Source organism: Poecilia reticulata, chromosome 17 (genome assembly GCF_904066995.2).
Source record: "Poecilia reticulata chromosome 17, P_reticulata-male-v2, whole genome shotgun sequence".
NCBI lineage: Eukaryota > Metazoa > Chordata > Actinopteri > Cyprinodontiformes > Poeciliidae > Poecilia > Poecilia reticulata.
In genome coordinates this window covers 13,446,959-13,464,602 of record NC_088846.1, presented here as the reverse complement: position 1 = coordinate 13,464,602, position 17,644 = coordinate 13,446,959, and the positions used below count along the sequence as shown (strand labels likewise).

Here is a 17,644-nt window from a genome sequence, read left to right as displayed (position 1 = left end):
AATCTGGGAGATTAGGTGATGCTTAAAGCAGTCAGAGATAATTGGTTATTATTTGCTGAGACAAGTTTATGGACAAATTGAAGCTGAAACACAAATGTTAAACTCATGGCATCAGATTGCAATCAGAATCCATCCATCCATCCATCCATCCATCCATCCATCCATCCATCCATCCATCCATCCATCCATCCATCCATCCATCCATCCATCCATCCATCCATCCATTCATCCATCCATCCATCCATCCATCCATCCATCCATCCATCCATCCATCCATCCATCCATCCATCCATCCATCCATCCATTTTCTTCCGCTTATCCGGGGTCGGGTCGCGGGGGCAGCAGCTTCAGAAGGGAGGCCCAGACTTCCCTCTCCCCAGCCACTTCTTCCAGCTCCTCCGGGGAAATCCCAAGGCGTTCCCAGGCCAGCCGAGAGACGTAATCCCTACAGCATGTCCTGGGTCTTCCCCGAGGCCTCCTCCCGGTGGGACGTGCCCGGAACACCTCACCAGGGAGGTGTCCAGGAGGCATCCTTACCAGATGCCCAAGCCACCTCAACTGGCTCCTCTCGACGTGGAGGAGCAGCAGCTCTACTCTGAGTCCCTCCCGGATGACCGAGCTTCTCACCCTATCTCTAAGGGAGAGACCAGCCACCCTGCGGAGGAAACCCATTTCGGCCGCTTGTACCCGTGATCTCGTTCTTTCGGTCATGACCCAAAGCTCATGACCATAGATGAGGGTGGGAACGTAGATCGACCGGTAAATCGAGAGCTTTGCTTTTTGGCTCAGCTCTCTCTTCACCCGGCCGCTTCACACTCGGCTGCGAACCGCTCCAGTGAGAGCTGCAGATCACGTTCCGATGAAGCCAACAGGACCACATCATCCGCAAAAAGCAGAGATGCGATCCTAAGGCCACCAAAACGGATCCCCTCAACACCTCGGCTGCGCCTAGAAATTCTGTCCATAAAAGTAATGAACAGAATCGGTGACAAAGGGCAGCCTTGGCGGAGTCCAACTCTCACCGGAAACGAGCCCGACTTACTGCCGGCAATGCGGACCAGACTCTGACACCGGTCATACAGGGACCTGACAGCCCGTATCAAAGGGCCCGGTACCCCATACTCCCAGAGTACCCCCCACAGGACCCCCCGAGGGACACGGTCGAACGCCTTCTCCAAGTCCACAAAACACATGTAGACTGGTTGGGCGAACTCCCATGCACCCTCCAGGACCCTGCTGAGGGTGTAGAGCTGGTCCAGTGTTCCACGACCAGGACGAAAACCACACTGCTCTTCCTGAATCCGAGGTTCGACAATCCAACGGACCCTCCTCTCCAGGACCCCTGAATAGACCTTACCAGGGAGGCTTAAGAGTGTGATCCCCCTGTAATTGGAGCACACCCTCCGGTCCCCCTTTTTAAATAGGGGGACCACCACCCCAGTCTGCCAGTCCAGCGGAACTGCCCCCGATGTCCATGCGATATTGCAGAGTCGCGTAAGCCAACACAACCCTGCAACATCCAGAGCCTTAAGGAACTCCGGGCAGATCTCATCCCCCCCCAGGGCCCTGCCACCGAGGAGCTTTTTGACCACCTCGGCGACCTCGTCCCCAGAGATTGGAGAGCCCAACCCAGAGTCCCCATGCTCAGCTTCCTCAACAGAAGGCATGTTGGTGGGATTGAGGAGGTCTTCGAAGTATTCCGCCCACCGGCCCACAACATCTCGAGTTGAGGTCAGCAGCGCACCATCCCCACTATAAACAGTGTTGGTACTGCACTGCTTCCCCCTCCTGAGACGCCGGATGGTGGACCAGAATCGCCTCGAAGCCGTACGGAAGTCTGTCTCCATGGCCTCTCCAAACTCCTCCCACGCCCGAGTTTTTGCCTCAGCGACAACCCGAGCCGCATGCCGTTTCGCCCGCCGGTACCCATCAGCTGCTTCTGGAGTCCCACAGGCCAAAAAGGCCCGGTAGGACTCCTTCTTCAGCTTGACAGCATCCCTCACCGAAGGTGTCCACCAACGGGTTCGAGGGTTGCCGCCTCGACAGGCACCAACAACCTTGCGGCCGCAGCTCCGATAGGCCGCCTTGGCAATGGAGGTACGGAACATGGTCCACTCAGACTCAATGTCCCCCACCTCCCCCGGAACGTGTTCGAAGTTCTGCCGGAGATGAGAGTTGAAGCTCCGTCTCACAGGGGACTCCGCCAGACGTTCCCAGCAGACCCTCACTACACGTTTGGGCCTGCCAGGTCTGACCGGCTTCCTCCCCCACCACCGGAGCCAACTCGTCACCAGGTAGTGGTCAGTGGACAGCTCCGCACCTCTCTTCACCCGAGTGTCCAAGACATACGGCCACAAATCCGATGAGACGATGACAAAGTCAATCATCGAACTGCGGCCTAGGGCGTCCTGGTGCCAAGTGCACATATGGACGCCCTTATGCCTGAACATGGTGTTCGTGATGGACAATCCGTGACGAGCACAGAAGTCCAACAACAGAACACCGTGTTACGGAGTGAAGCTTCTTCAAACAAAACAGAGGCTCGTTTTGTTTGAACGTCTCCTCTTCGGGCTGAGCTCGGCCGGGCTCCGTGGGTAAAAGCCCGGCCACCAGGCGCTCGCCATCGTGCCCCACGTCCAGGCCTGGCTCCAGAGTGGGGCCCTGGTGACCCGCGTCCGGGCGAGGGAAGACGAAGTCCAAAGTTTGTATTCATCATAGGGGTCTTCGGGCTGCGCTTTGTCTGGTTCCTCACCTAGGACCTGTCTGTCTTGGGTGACCCTACCAGGGGCATAAAGCCCCAGACAGCATAGCTCCTAGGATCATTGGGGCACTCAAACCCCTCCACCACGATAAGGTGGCAGCCCAAGGAGAGGCTTTATCACACTAAAGAATCACACTAAAGGAAGATTCTTTTTTACACTTTTAAAAAGAAAAGCTCCTTTAAATGTTAAAATATTTTAATTTATTAATGCTGAAATCACCAAAATTTGATACCTTGATTTGGAAAAAATCCTTCTCTATAAAAATAAACATTTTAGATTGTCTGTTTAAATTGAAGTATTTATGGGAGAGTCATGATACTCTGGGGCCCCTAAAATGTCGCTTAGTTTGATTATACCTGGGGCTGACTCCGACTCTACAAATAGTTTTAACCTTAAAATTAGGTTTGTTTGCCTCTAGGAAAGATTTTCATCAGCTGCACCCCTTGTTCATGCCACTGTCTAACAGACACATACCACGTATTGTTACATATAAACCTCATGAATATTTATTCCTTTCCCCGCTCACAGAAACACCCCATAATTGTGCATGAGGTTGGTGTGTGCGGAGGATGGATGGAGGCGGTGCTCTGCAGACAGCAGAAGGCAGGCAGCGGGCTGGGCAGGGCGGCTCCAGAGACCGCAGTCAGTGAGCGCAGCGGCGGAGAAACATCCAGCTAGAGGAGGGGAGACAGACACGGAGGAGCAACACGAGAACTGCTGACGGGGTCACCGTGACACCGCCTGTGAACAGCGGGGAGACACACCGGCGTTTTTATTCCATGTATTTTTAGACGCAGGTGAGTGCTGTTGTTTTTCGTGTTGCTGGTGCTTGGAGCTGTCACCCCGCCCGGCCAGCTAACTAGCGGATGATGCCTCTCCCCTCCTCGGCCCTGACTAGCTCCCCTCCTACCGCTGGTTAAATTAGTCAGCTTTGTATGAGCCCTGACAGTAACTAGCCATTTGATGGTTCTGCTCTAATCCTGCGGCTAAATTCAGGGCCCGTATAGAGCTAACAAGCAACTTAAGCTTCTTATGCTGTTTGACTCTGTGGCTTAATGCTTGTTATTGGCTAACCATTGGCTAGCTTAGCAGAACTGTTGGCTCTTGTTTCATTGGGTCCAGGCTGTCTGACAGGAGCTTGTTCTTTAGTGACAGCTCACACACATTGTTCATTTTTATCAAAACAACATGGGTTTTGCATCATTGCATGCTGTGTCATAGAGATTTTTATGATTTGACTCCTTAAAATTGTATGTGGCAACAAGTATCTTGGTTTACATCCAGAATAAGCAACATTTAAGTCCAACACTCTCAGTACAGGATGATGATCCCATGAAGGGAAATGGCACCAACACGAGTGCCAGTTCATTTCCATAAAGCTAATTTACCTGAATCACAAATCAGGACAACCTGCTTAGCTGTCCAGAGCACCTTGAAATAAAGCTGTGCCGCTCTTTGATGCAGGTTGGATAACCTCTGATGAGCACACAGATTCACTCATGTTAAGTTTGTTTTTTATTTCACTCAGGGCTTTGGCGAAGGGCTTCCACTACATGTTTCCATATGTTTTTTTATGTTTTATGAGTCAAATAAAAATGTGAGGTGTACATGCATTACTTCTACGTTTTTGTGAAATGATGCCTCTTAAGTCTTTTGGTGTCGACCTCTGCAAGCTTTGCGGATATCAAGAGTGAAACATAAACCCATTTTATGTTTTGTAACAGTAAAGATGTTGCCACTTATTTTCAGTTATTGGTTGAGTAATGATTGCAGTTTTCTGGCCAATCACTGATCTATAAAATGCTTGGCCTGCTTTTTAAAAAGTCTTTTTTTGTTTTTGTTTGTGTGGGTTTGTTTTTCATAACTGTCAGGTGTTATAAGGTCAGAAATACAACTTCAATGTTCCAATCTGATTTCATAAAAGAACATTGGTACTTGTGACACAATGCTAACTTGTTTCAATTTCGCATGTGGTAGTGCTCTTAAATATAAAGAGGTAGAGGTAAGTTTGGTCTCGCATATGTAAGCGTCAGGCAATCTCTCAAAATTAAGGAAATCAACCTGCCCCTTATTGTAGGCCAGGACTTTGACTGGACCATTCTAACACATGGATATGTTTTGATTTAAACCTGGGCGGTGAACTTTGACCTGGTCGACAGTGACATGGAGTGTCTAACAAGTTTTCGATCCCATCCATCTCTTATGATCAAAGAACTTCAGTTTACCTTCTCCTCAAAATTATGCATTACTTTGTGTTGTTTTGGCATTAAGTCCCAATAAAATGCATGTAGGTTTTAATGTGACAAGCTGGAAAGCTGAAAGGATGTGAATCCCATCCCAAGGTGCTCTAAATACAGACTTTGACTCGCATTCAAGCTATTCAACATGTGTCACTGTTATTGTTCTGCTCGACTCAACTATCTTTTATCTCAATCTTTGACTTTAAAAGCAACAATGAACACTAATCAGCACGATTTCCTCAGTTAGTCTTGTAAATGTGCCAAATTTAGGGCTGTAGGCTCATTTTTTAAAATGGGCGGTCACTGTGTAGAAGTTGATGAGTAAACTGTAAAAACACAGTAACTAAAATTAGGTCATCTTGTTACAAATGAAGCACAATCTCAGTACATTTGATCAGTTAAAACCACCGCTATTCTAAAAGCAGCTTGGCAAATTAGCATAATTATGGCCTCTGTTTTCCAAATGGAGAAACACAATTATAAGATGAAATGATCCTCAGCTCTGTGGGCATTTAAAGAATAAACTGTGTCTAAGTGCATATATTTATATTGGGATTTTACATTTTGCTGTGGTTAAAGTTCAGAGTGGCAGTATTTATTTTGTTTAATTTATGGCTGCATAAAGATACAATGGCCTATGAAGTAATAATTAGTGCGGTTAAAACCCATCATGCATCCAGAAAAAATGTTAGATTAGTATGTAAATAACAAGCTGAACAGAAAAATACCTTGTAAATAACAGTTTGTGTTGTTTTAAATCCGGAGATGTTTAGATGTGTGTAGACGTGTTGATTTGTTGCTGCATCAGGAGCCACCATCTTGCCAGTTCTGGGTTCAGAATCTCAATCAAACACATTTTGCTTTGTCTGGTTTGAGTAACAAAAGACAACAGTTTTATATATATTTTTTATTTTAATTTGTTATGATGCTGTGAAAAAGTATTAACTCCTTCCATATTTTTTTTGTTTTTGCATTTTCGTCCATCTTGCATGTTTCATATCATCAAACAAATCTACGTATAAAACAAATGTAACGCAAATGAATACAAAAACCCCCAACAATTTGATCCTAACACATGATGAGGATTTATTCATGAACAATTAGCCGCTCAACCCAAACCGACTCCATATGAAAATTAAATTTACCTGCTTGTTAAATCATTAAGTAGGAGTAACCACATATTTTGGTTTACTTTTGCTCACATAGTCAATCAGTAATCCAGACTTGATTACTGCTTGACCCGCAGAATCTAGAAATTCTTTCAGTAGAACCCGTCTGAAAACAGGAAGTAGGGTCAGATCTCATAGAGCTGACATAGAGCAATTTGTTTCGTAGGGCCTGGTGAGTTTTTGGATCCTTTTTATTCCCCTTAATGTCTGATTTTTTATTATTATTATTTTAATTCAAAACTACATTTTGCATTTACTATAATTATCTTTATTTGTATGTGAGGCAACTGACTTTTCACAGTATTACACCACCAGATAAAAACATGTTATTTTCTACAAAGATTCTGATCAGATTTGCTTACAAATTTTATCTTATTTACTCATTTATCTGCCTGACATCACTGTTTGCAACTCATTAAACCATCTCCAGCTTGCATTGTGCCAGTGGTCTTCATTTAGAGACTTTACTCTGAGACAGCAGGTTTTATTTTATATCATCGTTTTTTGTCCTTTTTTGTAAAATGTGTCTACTGTAGGCTGTTGCCTTGACGAGGCCATTGCTCCTAAAATGGAAATGACACCTAAAAAACTAGCTGACTTTACTGCACATTTAGTCACTTTTTCAATTGGAAAAACTACTGTACATTTATTTAAACCTTTACAGTGATGTGTGATGGTGTTTAAGTCTGGCTGACTGTGCACGCTTACATAATGATGCTTAAATTATAAGATGTTCTCAGCAGAGAGCTAAAGTGGCAGAAAACAGATGGTTGTCTTGATAAAAGTTAATGAATATAAGGCAGTTTTAATGAGCCCCTTTTCTTTTCCTAACTTGTTTTCCCCTGGCCTGCTGCAGTCAGGCTGTTGTTTTGCCTAACTTATTCAAGTTCTAAACAATGTGTGTGTGTGTGTATATATATATATATATATATATATATATATATATATATATATATATATATATAAATACGGGACACAAGACATCTGTGATCTGATCTTGGTTGCTTCCCTGGTCTTTTGTGTTTAGCTTCCCTGCTCCTGTCCCTCCAGCGTGATCACCATGACGGCTGAAGAAACCATAAATGTGAAGGAGGTGGAGATCATCAAGGTGATCCTGGACTTCCTCCACTCCAGGAAGCTGCACATCAGCATGCTCGCTCTGGAAAAGGAGAGCGGCGTCATCAATGGACTGTACTCAGACGACATGTTGTTCCTCAGGTAAATCGGCTCCACACCGGTTATGTATGTCCAACGTTTCTGACTCCATCTGCTACATTCAGCACTGTGTCGCACTGGAGACCTGAATCAAACTGGGCATCTGCCAACATGTCTTACTGTTGAATACATTTTAGAGAAAATTTCTTCTAGTGTGAATCGTTTCTCTCTCTTTCGCCTAATTTGGTCTTTTTAAAACTTTCCTTAAGAAATATTAGTTTATAGAGATGAATGTAAAAAACAAAGTTCTTTTATGCAGATTTTCTTTCCGCAACAGGGCTAAACATGGGAAAACTGTTTGGTTTTGTTTCAGGCAGCTGATCCTTGATGGCCAGTGGGATGAGGTCCTGCAGTTCATTCAGCCTCTTGAGTGCATGGACAAGTTTGACAGGAAAAGGTGAGTCAGTCAGGTTTTTAATGTCTCCAATTTGTCACTTTTTGATATTTTGGGTTGGGTTTGATGAAGCTGTGTACAGTTATTATACATCTTTGTCATGTGAATATAAAATGCGGAAACGTTCTCCTCAGGTTTCGTTACATCATCCTGAAGCAGAAGTTTCTGGAGGCTCTGTGTGTGAATAACGCCATGTCTGCTGAGGACGAGCCACAGCATGTAAGTCCAAATCTGGAGCCAGGTTGCAATTTAAAGAACCTTCCACACTTACTAGCACTGCTGGTAAGGATGTGTAAAATAGTCTTTTATTGAAGTTGCATAATCTCTTATAGGAAAAAAATACAAGTTGCAATACATTTATAACAAATCCTCTAAATATCAAAAGATTTCCATTTACTAACGGTTTGCAGTTTTTTTCTCTCGGTTGTTACAAGGATAAATATTTGCAATAAAACTGCTGACAGCTCCCAAAATTCAGCTTTTGGCACCAGATTTAAATCTAAAGTGATGCCAAAACGTGTGGTGTCATGTGTTTGTTGTTTTGGTCTTGCTGCTGAGTAGCGTGTGTTTTTTGTTGCTAGCTGGAGTTCACCATGCAGGAAGCGGTGAAGTGCCTCCACGCTCTGGAAGAGTTCTGCCCGTCCAAAGACGACTACAGTAAACTGTGTCTGCTGCTGACACTGCCTCGCCTCACAAACCACGCTGAGTTCAAGGTGAGACTTTTAGGCTGTTTTCACACCCGGGGGTCCAGTTGGCTCGGTTTGATTGGGTTCCAAAGTTGCAAATGAGTGAAATGCAAACAAAAATTTTAATTTTAGTGGTTGTAGGATTCCTCATTTTGGTTTTTTGGCCAAAGACTGAGAGGCATTTTTTCACTACAGCAAGACTCGCGCTTTTGTTTTGGTTGTTTTCACCCAGAATGCCTTGTGGTATAGTTCGCATCCTGCTTTTGGAGCAGACTCCGGTCCACTCTGCATTCACATTTGCATTCAAACTACACCAGAGTTCACTTGAACCGAACTGAGACCAAGGTTTTTAGGTGGACCAGATTTCGCTTTTTTGGTCCACATCAGAGTTCAGTTGCCCATTCGCTCCTCCCCAAATGAACTGGACTTTCTGGGAAAATGAACCAGAGTTCAACTAAAGAGGACCTAGTAGGGCTGGTGGGAAGGCACCCATATTTCTACAGATTAAGACTTACAAAACGTTACAGCTAACGTTTTGGAATAAATTACCTTTGAACTTGTTTCTTTGGACTAAAATAACTTTCTTTTCTTTTTTTTTTCCTCCCTCAGGACTGGAATCCCAGCACAGCCAGAGTGCAGTGTTTTGAGGAGGCCTGCAACATGGTGGCCGAGTTTATTCCCGCAGACAGGAAGCTGAGTGAAGCCGGCTTTAAGGCCAGCGGGGATCGCCTCTTTCAGCTGCTTCTCAAAGGAGTCCTGTACGAATGCTGTGTGGAGTTCTGCCAGGTGGGAACTTCTGAAGATGTACGCTGGACTGCGTTGTTGGCATAATTCTGTTTACAATCATTAACATTCAGGCTTTTTTTCTTTGTCGTGTGCAGAGCAAGGCAACAGGCGAGGAGATAACGGAGAGCGAGGTCCTTTTGGGTGTCGACATGCTGTGCGGTAACGGCTGCGACGATCTGGACCTGTCTCTGCTCTCCTGGATGCAGAACCTCTCCCACAGCGTTTTCACCTGCGCCTTCGAACAGAAGCAGCTCAACATCCACGTCGACCGCCTGGTCAAGCCGGCTAAGACCGGCTACTCCGACCTGCTCACCCCGCTCATCAGCAAACTCTCCCCGTACCCTTCCTCTCCGCTTCGGCGCCCTCAGTCCGCAGACACCTACATGACCCGGTCCTTGAACCCAGCCCTGGACGGGTTGTCCTACGGCTTGTCGGGCCAGGATAAGAGGGCGAGTGGCGGGGAGATTGTACCAGGGAAAGGGGTCTCTCCCATGTCTCACTCCTTTGCAAACTTCCACTATCCAGGAGTGGGAGGACAGAACCTGAGCAGGAGTCTGATGATGGAAAGTTCCGACTGCCACAGCATCTTTGAGGAATCCCCCGAAACGTAAGAAACCTGGTTATCAGAATCTGGCGATTTTAGGCCAGACCAGCCGCAATCTGTGATGTGCCAGTCAGAAACTAAAAATCCAGTCTTTTTCCAGCCAGTGAACACACCGTAGCTAGAAAATAATTGATTGGAAGTTATGAAATCAAGAAGACTTTAAGTAAGCGACAGACGCTTAAAAAGGAAATGAGAGGAAGCAGAAAAGCTGGTAGCAGCTTCAGTGAAAGATGAAACAACAAACCTGGACATATAAAATACACCTCGACTTTTAAATGTGTTAGAATGACAACGCTCCTATGCTAAGAGTTGTTAAAGGCTTGTAATTTTTCTGCATAGGGAAATCTGTGTTCTTCAACGTTTAGATGATTTCTCTACTAGGAACCAAAAGGAAACCAACAATAATATTTATGCTTCCTAAAGCTAAATCAGAATTGACTAAATTCAGAATTCATAGGCTTTTAATGTTAGAAAACTGAAGATATATACAAAACCAGGGTTTCATGAAAGTGTAAAAATATGTGATATTGTTGGCAAGTGTTGCCACAGTGACACGATTTGTGATAAATCTAAAAATATTTATTTCAACAGTGTTTATGTGTTTCTGTTTTGGGACCATGGCAAACACATGACATGCAGTTTCTTAATGACTTAATCAACCATTTTCATGCTGCATTAAATATGCTAATAGGATCTATTATTAGCATATGCAGCTCAAATGCATATTTATTGAATACTTATTTTAGTTCAAGCTGTGTTTTTGTGATTACAAATATTGCTACGTCTCTAAATTTGCTAAATATTTCGCTGCCCGAGCCATCAATCTCTACAAATATCTGTCAGGGAAAAAAAAGCATTTTTGTTGTGATTATTTGGGGATTTACTAAACCGGTGATTCTGGGTTTTAACAGACGTTCTAACGCTGCTGTCTTTTTTGCATGTGCAGATCCAGAACCGACACACCCGTAGATAAGATGTTGAGCTCTGGTGCGGCTCAGAACGCGCGTCCCGCCTCGGCTCCGGGCGAGGACGCACCGACGGCTGAATCTGCTGACAGGAATGAGGTGAACGTTTGTCCCGATGGAGTGCTGCCGAATAATTTGTTTTTATTTATTCCATGGATGAGTTCTGCCCGCAGTGACGGTGTCAGTTCTGATTAATCCGAATCGATCTACGTTAGTGTCACTGACGCCTATGAAGAGGGAAGTTCATCCAGCATAATGAGGTTGCATCTATTTGCTTTGAAACAAAAAGAGAACTGGTAGTAACTTATCTGTGTCTCAAAGATGTCATATTTTAGACTTTGATGAAAAATCTACGAAGTGTTTCAACCTGTTTAGCTGATAAATAATGAGCGTAATGAGGCTGCATGTCAGTAGGGATCAGTGACTCAGTGGCTGAGCTACATAAAATGGGTCATCTATGCCTTTGTGTCGGCTTCAAATGGGAAGTTATGTTTGTTTGCTTCATTGTACCTGTTTTGGGCCCCTTTGTTTTTTCCCTTTACCTTCAGTTAAGTCATTTATTGTAAGTTTATATAAAACCAAAACATAATTGTCAGTGTCAAACAAAGATTCACATGCAGAGACCTGAGTACGAGCCTCTGAGATCTCTTTCACATCCCGGCTTTCTCCTCCTTGTTTTTCCTCTGTGCCTCTTTCCCACGTCTGGCTCAAAGCCAGGCTCTGGCCTCTCCCCAAGCATTCATCCAGTCTGTTCAAATCGGCTCATCGGGGCAGGAAGCAGACGACAGAGCGGGGAAGTGACCTGTCCTCAGCTCTCCGTCTCACCCTCTTTATACCTGAGCAGACAGGAGAGGTGAAGAGTTCACACAGCGTCTTTGAGAGATTGAGCTAGAAAATGCTCTAGTTTTTCTTTAAATGTGGGATGTGTGGGAAAGTATGAGATTTGCTTTAAAAAAAAAAAGAAAAGAAAATTGTGTTCAGAAAAATGTTTTTAGACTATCTAGAACACTAAAACTTTACGTCTCTAAATATGTTTTTACATTGATTTATTGTCACAACTTCAGGTTTTTTTTTTACAAACAGAATACAGGTGTCAAAGGTCATGAGCTGACACATCTTGAAAATAGGCCTAATCTTAGTTTTGTTGTTTCATTATTAGTGGAGATAATTCACTGATATAATAACTCACTATGTTTTTTTGTTTTTTCTTAAACGTCCAGAGGGTTGTAAAATTTGTGTTGGATCCCTGTTTAATTAAATCGACATATCAGACGGCGACTAAAACATCGATAAAATGAAATAAATCAGAAGTGTTTGTTAAATGGTTCAATCTCTAAAGAAAAACCTCAGTTGTTCTCTGTTCCCTTGAACAAAATAACAGCAGGAATTTATTTCCATCTCTTTAAAACAGTCAACCTGTCATTCCTGGTCAAATAAAATCCGTTCATTACGCCTCGTCATGCTTTTAATATGAAAAATTGCATTTCTCATGTGTGTCGTGCTCTGTCCTCAGCTACGGGAGTCGACCGAGAAGTACGAGGAGTTTTACCGGCAGCGGCTGCGTGTGCAGCAGCACCTGGAGCAGAAGCAGCAGCAGAGGCAGATGTACCAGCAGATGCTGCTGGAGGGAGGGGTGCAGCAGGACCCTCCGCCCAGCGACATGCAGCACAGCCTCACTGAGAAGTTCCTGAACAGGTACGGACACAGCAGGACCTTCAGCTTCTTCCATTTTACTTGAGAATTACGTGTTTCACATGACATATGTAGTAACGTCTTGATATCATTGTCAAAATGTAGATCTGGAACATATTTGTTCATGTTACTTTAAATGTTGATCTCTATAAAAGCGTCTATTTTCAAGGACAACGTTCAAATCCCCTTAATAAATGATGATTGTCATAATTTAATTAGAAAATTATAATTCAGTTGAAAATTGTGTATTTGTCTCATTGATTGGAGAGTAGTGTATTTACACTGTAGGTGCGTCCTGGTGAATCATCAGAGACAAGAGAGCACCTTTAATTTTATAATCGTCACATCTTTTATGAAATGGCAAGATGCGATTAAGCCACTTTTAATTGTATTTTGTTGAGGTGATAAGCTGCGAAAAACATAAGCCTGGGGTTAAAGGCTCGCCTTCCAGCATGAACACACAACCAGACTTGCACTAGAATTATGTAGTAGAGCAAATTATTTTCATATGCTGGAAATTTCCAGGTAATGTCTGCAATCAGTGAAATCCAGTCGAGATAGTTTGCAACAAAAACATGATAAACACTTTTGTTTCTAGAAGTATAAAGCTGGTAGAGACACATGTACTGGACCCCTGAAGACTTGCAGCTCTAACTGCTGCAAATGGTCGATTCAGAGGGGCGGACCACAAACAAAAACAATTCATTTCAGATTTTTATGTTTTTGTAAAATAAAAATAAAATAAAAACAAACTTGCATTCTTTTGCTTCCTGTTCACGACAACTAATGTATTCGTTACGAAACGACTACAGTTTGTAAAGAAGCAGGGAAAAACGTCGGCGCTCTTGTTAGAAGCCGTGTTAATTTTTGTATGGTGTTGTCCAACAAAAGAGGCGCAGCTGTCAGAAAGCATAAAGTTGACACGTTAAGGCCTTGAAAATAATGGGTCCCACGAGGCCGCCCCTCACGTGGCGCAGCCCCCTCCAGGCTGCGCGGCACCATCTGCCCCCGAGCTGCAGCACCACCTGGGACTCTCACTTTAAGTGTTAAAATCCTGCTTAATAACAACTATATTGTCACATGCAGAGACTTGAAGGTAATCTCGCAGATTTGCAGAAACACAATTATTTCATTTTTTTTTATTATTATTCTTTCAGCAGGACAAAAGCTTCTTGATTTAGTCGTCCTCACGGTCCTCCATCTACCATAAATCTCCCAGCCCCTGCTGACTTCTACATTATTCAGAGGGGTGACTGTGCTTATAATGAAATCCTTTATTCTTTTGTCCTCTTATTTCTTTTTACTAGATATTGCTGCCATGTCAGCCTGTACAAAATAGTATAAATTAAAAAAAACCTCCCCCTTTATTTCCCAAAAAAAGTTGAACTGAAATAAATGTGCTGTGAGAAGAACAAGCTGCGATGTGCCTTTGCTCTTGCAGGTCCATTCAGAAGCTGGAGGAGCTCAATGTGGGAATGGAGAACCTGGGAGAGGAGGTGAAATCTCTGACCCAGCAGTGCAACGGGAACGGGAACACGCCCGCCTCCGAGGACAACAACAACCCGCCATCTGTGACCCCGGAGCAGAACCGGAGCCGCGGGGGAGGGGTGGTGAGCAGCACCCCGCAGCGCAGCGTAGGGGGCCAGGTCGTCTCGCCTCCAAATGAGTCCCCTGTGCTCTCAGGGTTGGTGGGATTTATTTAACATTCCCACTCGCACGCCTTCGTTTAATGAGAGTGTTTCTGAGGTGGTGGCGTTTTTTTTTGTTTTTTTTTGACAGTGGACAGAAACCGAAAGGTCAACCGAGCGACTCGCCTGGCTCTTTAACCCGGAGCAAAGAGGTGGGGATGCACTAGAAACACTCTCAGCAAAAAATAAAATAGTAATGCATACAGGACAGCCACAGCTGCTGGGGTTGTTATCCCCCGCGCCATAAAGTGTTTAATCATTTAACCTGAGATGTTGCTGGGGTTTTTTCAGGGTGATAAACCAAATGGCCTGTTTGTACCAGTGCACAGTTTGGAGGACACTCAGGCCGTCCGAGCCGTTGCCTTTCACCCGTCTGGCGCTCTCTACGCCGTGGGATCCAACTCCAAAACACTGCGGGTGTGCGCCTATCCAGAAAAGCTCAACTCAAGGTAGCACACCGCACTTTGAAACGGAGCGGATCTGGAAGTTTCTCCAGATGCACATGATGCTGTGAAATGACCTTTTACTCACAAGCCAACTTCATCTGTGCTTTTCATGTTTTATACATATAATTGAATTGGGACTAAAATTCTAACATGGAGGAAATATTATTTAAAAATGTTGCGTGTAATTTTGAAATGGAGCTCGATAGGTTATTGTAGGAGTGACATAAAATGAACTGAGTTGATGGTTTTAGATTTAAACTGAGGACAAATCTGTTTAAATTATGAATATATATATATATATTCATAATTTTTAACAGTTACTCATTGCTGCTCTCTGCTCCGTAGTGTGTCCAGTCCAATGAAGCAGCCGGTGGTTCGCTTCAAGAGGAACAAACACCATAAAGGCTCCATCTACTGCGTGGCCTGGAGTCACTGCGGTCAGCTGCTGGCTACAGGCTCCAACGACAAATACGTCAAAGTCCTGCCGTTCAGCGCAGAGACGTGCAACGCCACAGGTCAAGAGCTCTCCCTGACATTACGCCATAGCTTGCTTGAGTCAACTTTGTGAAAATCAATCTCTGATTTGCGTGTCTCCGTTTGTCCAGGGCCGGACTTGGAGTTCAGCATGCATGACGGCACCATCAGAGACCTGGCCTTCATGGAGGGGCCGGAGAGTGGAGGAGCCATCCTGATCAGCGCCGGAGCCGGAGACTGCAACATCTACACTACCGACTGCCAGAGGGGGCAAGGGCTGCACGCGCTCAGTGGACACACAGGTGCCCCAAGGGATTTACCTCTGCATTGCTCCACATGAGCTTAAACACAAAGGTGTGGAGTCGCAAAGCAAATGGACTGTGATTATTGTTTTGTTTAATCTGTGCAGGTCACATTTTGTCTCTGTACACCTGGGGAGGCTGGATGATTGCGTCAGGCTCCCAGGATAAGACGGTGCGCTTCTGGGACCTCAGGGTGCCCAGCTGCGTGAGAGTAGTGGGAACTGCTTTCCACGGCTCAGGTCTGCGTTTGTTACTTTGGTGCAAACTGGTGCTTCGTGGAGGAAAGATTCAAAAGTATCAACTGGATTTTACGTCTTCTTCGCTGAACAGGCAGTCCTGTTGCCTCTGTGGCGGTTGATCCGAGCGGCCGTCTCCTAGCAACAGGACAGGAAGACAGCGCCTGCATGCTGTACGACATCAGAGGAGGAAGGATCGTCCAGGTGTACCGGCCTCACACGAGCGACGTCCGATCGGTCAGATTTTCCCCCGGCGCTCACTACCTGCTCACCGGTTCCTACGACACAAAGGTCATGGTCACCAACCTTCAAGGTGGGTCTGAGGAGACGGAGCGGGCGCGTTCTGTCTGTTCAGTGTGGGGGGAAAAGCGAAGTTGAACGTTTCTGTGTTGCGTTTCTAGGTGACCTGACCAAGCAGCTGCCCCAGACTGTGGTGGGAGAGCACGGCGACAAGGTGATTCAGTGTCGCTGGCACACGCAGGACCTGTCTTTCCTCTCATCGTCCGCCGACCGCACCGTCACTTTGTGGACACACAACCCCTAACATGAAACAAGACGTAGAAGACGTGCACTAAAACGATGCTTCTCTTCCTTTATGAATAGCCACATCCCTGCTGCGTTCTCACACAAACCGCTAAACCAACCTTTCCTTTCGACTCGTGAACCAAATGGAAACACATCAGAAGCACATGCTGCATGTTCCTCATCATCCTAAGGGTTAAAATATTGGTTTGTTCTCCTTTCAATTCCTGAACCCATATGAGTCAATTTGTTTTCATTCTTTGCGCAAACACACACACACACACGTTTCCTTCTGCATGTCCTTTTCACCGAGGAGTTGTTGAGGTTTAACGAGATTCGAGTTTTTGTCCCTGATGGTGCCTTCTCAGTCTCCATAACTAAAACAATGCTATGTTCATTTATAGACTTCACTGTAAAGAATTTGTACATTCCTTCTCCTGCATATTGTTTCCCAACAGCTGCCGTAACACTGCTATCGTTGAGGTAGAGAAAAACCGATGTAACACGTAATATTTCCATCAGCTGCAAGCTCCTCGCATCTGGTTCTGCAGATATTGTCGTACTGTCTGAGGTTGTCGCCAACGTCGATGTATCCAACGCGTTGCCACGGCCTGGAATGTGTAAATTAGCTGCCAAGTTGGTTTGATTTGGAATCGGTGTGTTGTTTTCATGTCTTGCAGTGGCTTGCTTGCAACGATGGACCCTTTTAATATTTCAGCATCGAAGAGATGTACAGTATTCAGATGTCAGTTGTTGCACATCCTATCATTTTTTTTCCCTCAGTGGTGAGCTTCGGCTTGTCTGCTGCTGCTGTTGTGGTGTATTAACAGTAGGTGTCAGTCTTGGTCCAACCATATGCACAATGACATCTGGATGGAAGTGCGGGTGCTTTTAATATTTAATATAAACTTTATTTGGGGCATATGCATTGTTTTTTTTTATTAACATTGTCTTGTAGCAGTCAGATTTACTTAAAAATGCATATTTAAGTTTTTTGTTATTCTAGAGTATATTGTTTTCTGAGATGAGGCCAAACTAACACAAACATATTTATTTATTTCAGTGTTTATGTATGTATGTACAGTTATTTGTTTTTGAAATGCTAGTGGCTCTTAAATTGAGCCTTACTAATTTTTGTTTTTAAAAGTAACTTAAATGAACTTGAAGCTTGAGGTCAAGTTACCGGTACGTTCAATAAAGTCTTTTACAAAAAAATAAATAAATAACAGGACTTCTACAACGATGTTTTTTTTCTGAACTCACTCAAACATTTCATACAAAATGGCAAAGATTCATCTTGTTTGTTTTTTTTTTATTAGATTTTTTAAATTTTTATTTGAAAGTATTTGGAAACTACCCATATATACACGCCTCTGTTTTCATACAAACTCATTCACCAATGTGATCTTCAGAAGGCTATTCAGGGACAGCAGTAAACAGAAATGTAAAAAGGTACAATAAAT

General features: G+C 44.3%; 1 protein-coding gene across 2 annotated transcripts; it reads left to right on the top strand.

The window, feature by feature from the left end:
* The first annotated feature begins 3,343 nt into the window (after positions 1-3,343).
* Positions 3,344-17,412, top strand: wdr47a (WD repeat domain 47a). 2 transcript variants are annotated; one of them, XM_008433744.3, is made up of 17 exons: positions 3,344-3,559; positions 7,222-7,389; positions 7,700-7,783; positions 7,915-7,999; positions 8,362-8,493; positions 9,076-9,252; positions 9,348-9,859; positions 10,803-10,920; positions 12,335-12,516; positions 13,955-14,197; positions 14,293-14,353; positions 14,493-14,650; positions 14,993-15,162; positions 15,253-15,423; positions 15,531-15,662; positions 15,754-15,972; positions 16,061-17,412. In XM_008433744.3, exons 2-17 carry the CDS (start codon positions 7,232-7,234, stop codon positions 16,201-16,203), a joined length of 2,745 nt encoding a protein of 914 aa, XP_008431966.2. In that variant the 5' UTR covers positions 3,344-3,559; positions 7,222-7,231; the 3' UTR covers positions 16,204-17,412. The 2 variants fall into 2 exon arrangements, with proteins under 2 accessions (XP_008431966.2, XP_008431965.2); XM_008433743.3 differs by having other exon boundaries at positions 7,199-7,389.
* Positions 17,413-17,644: the final 232 nt, after the last annotated feature.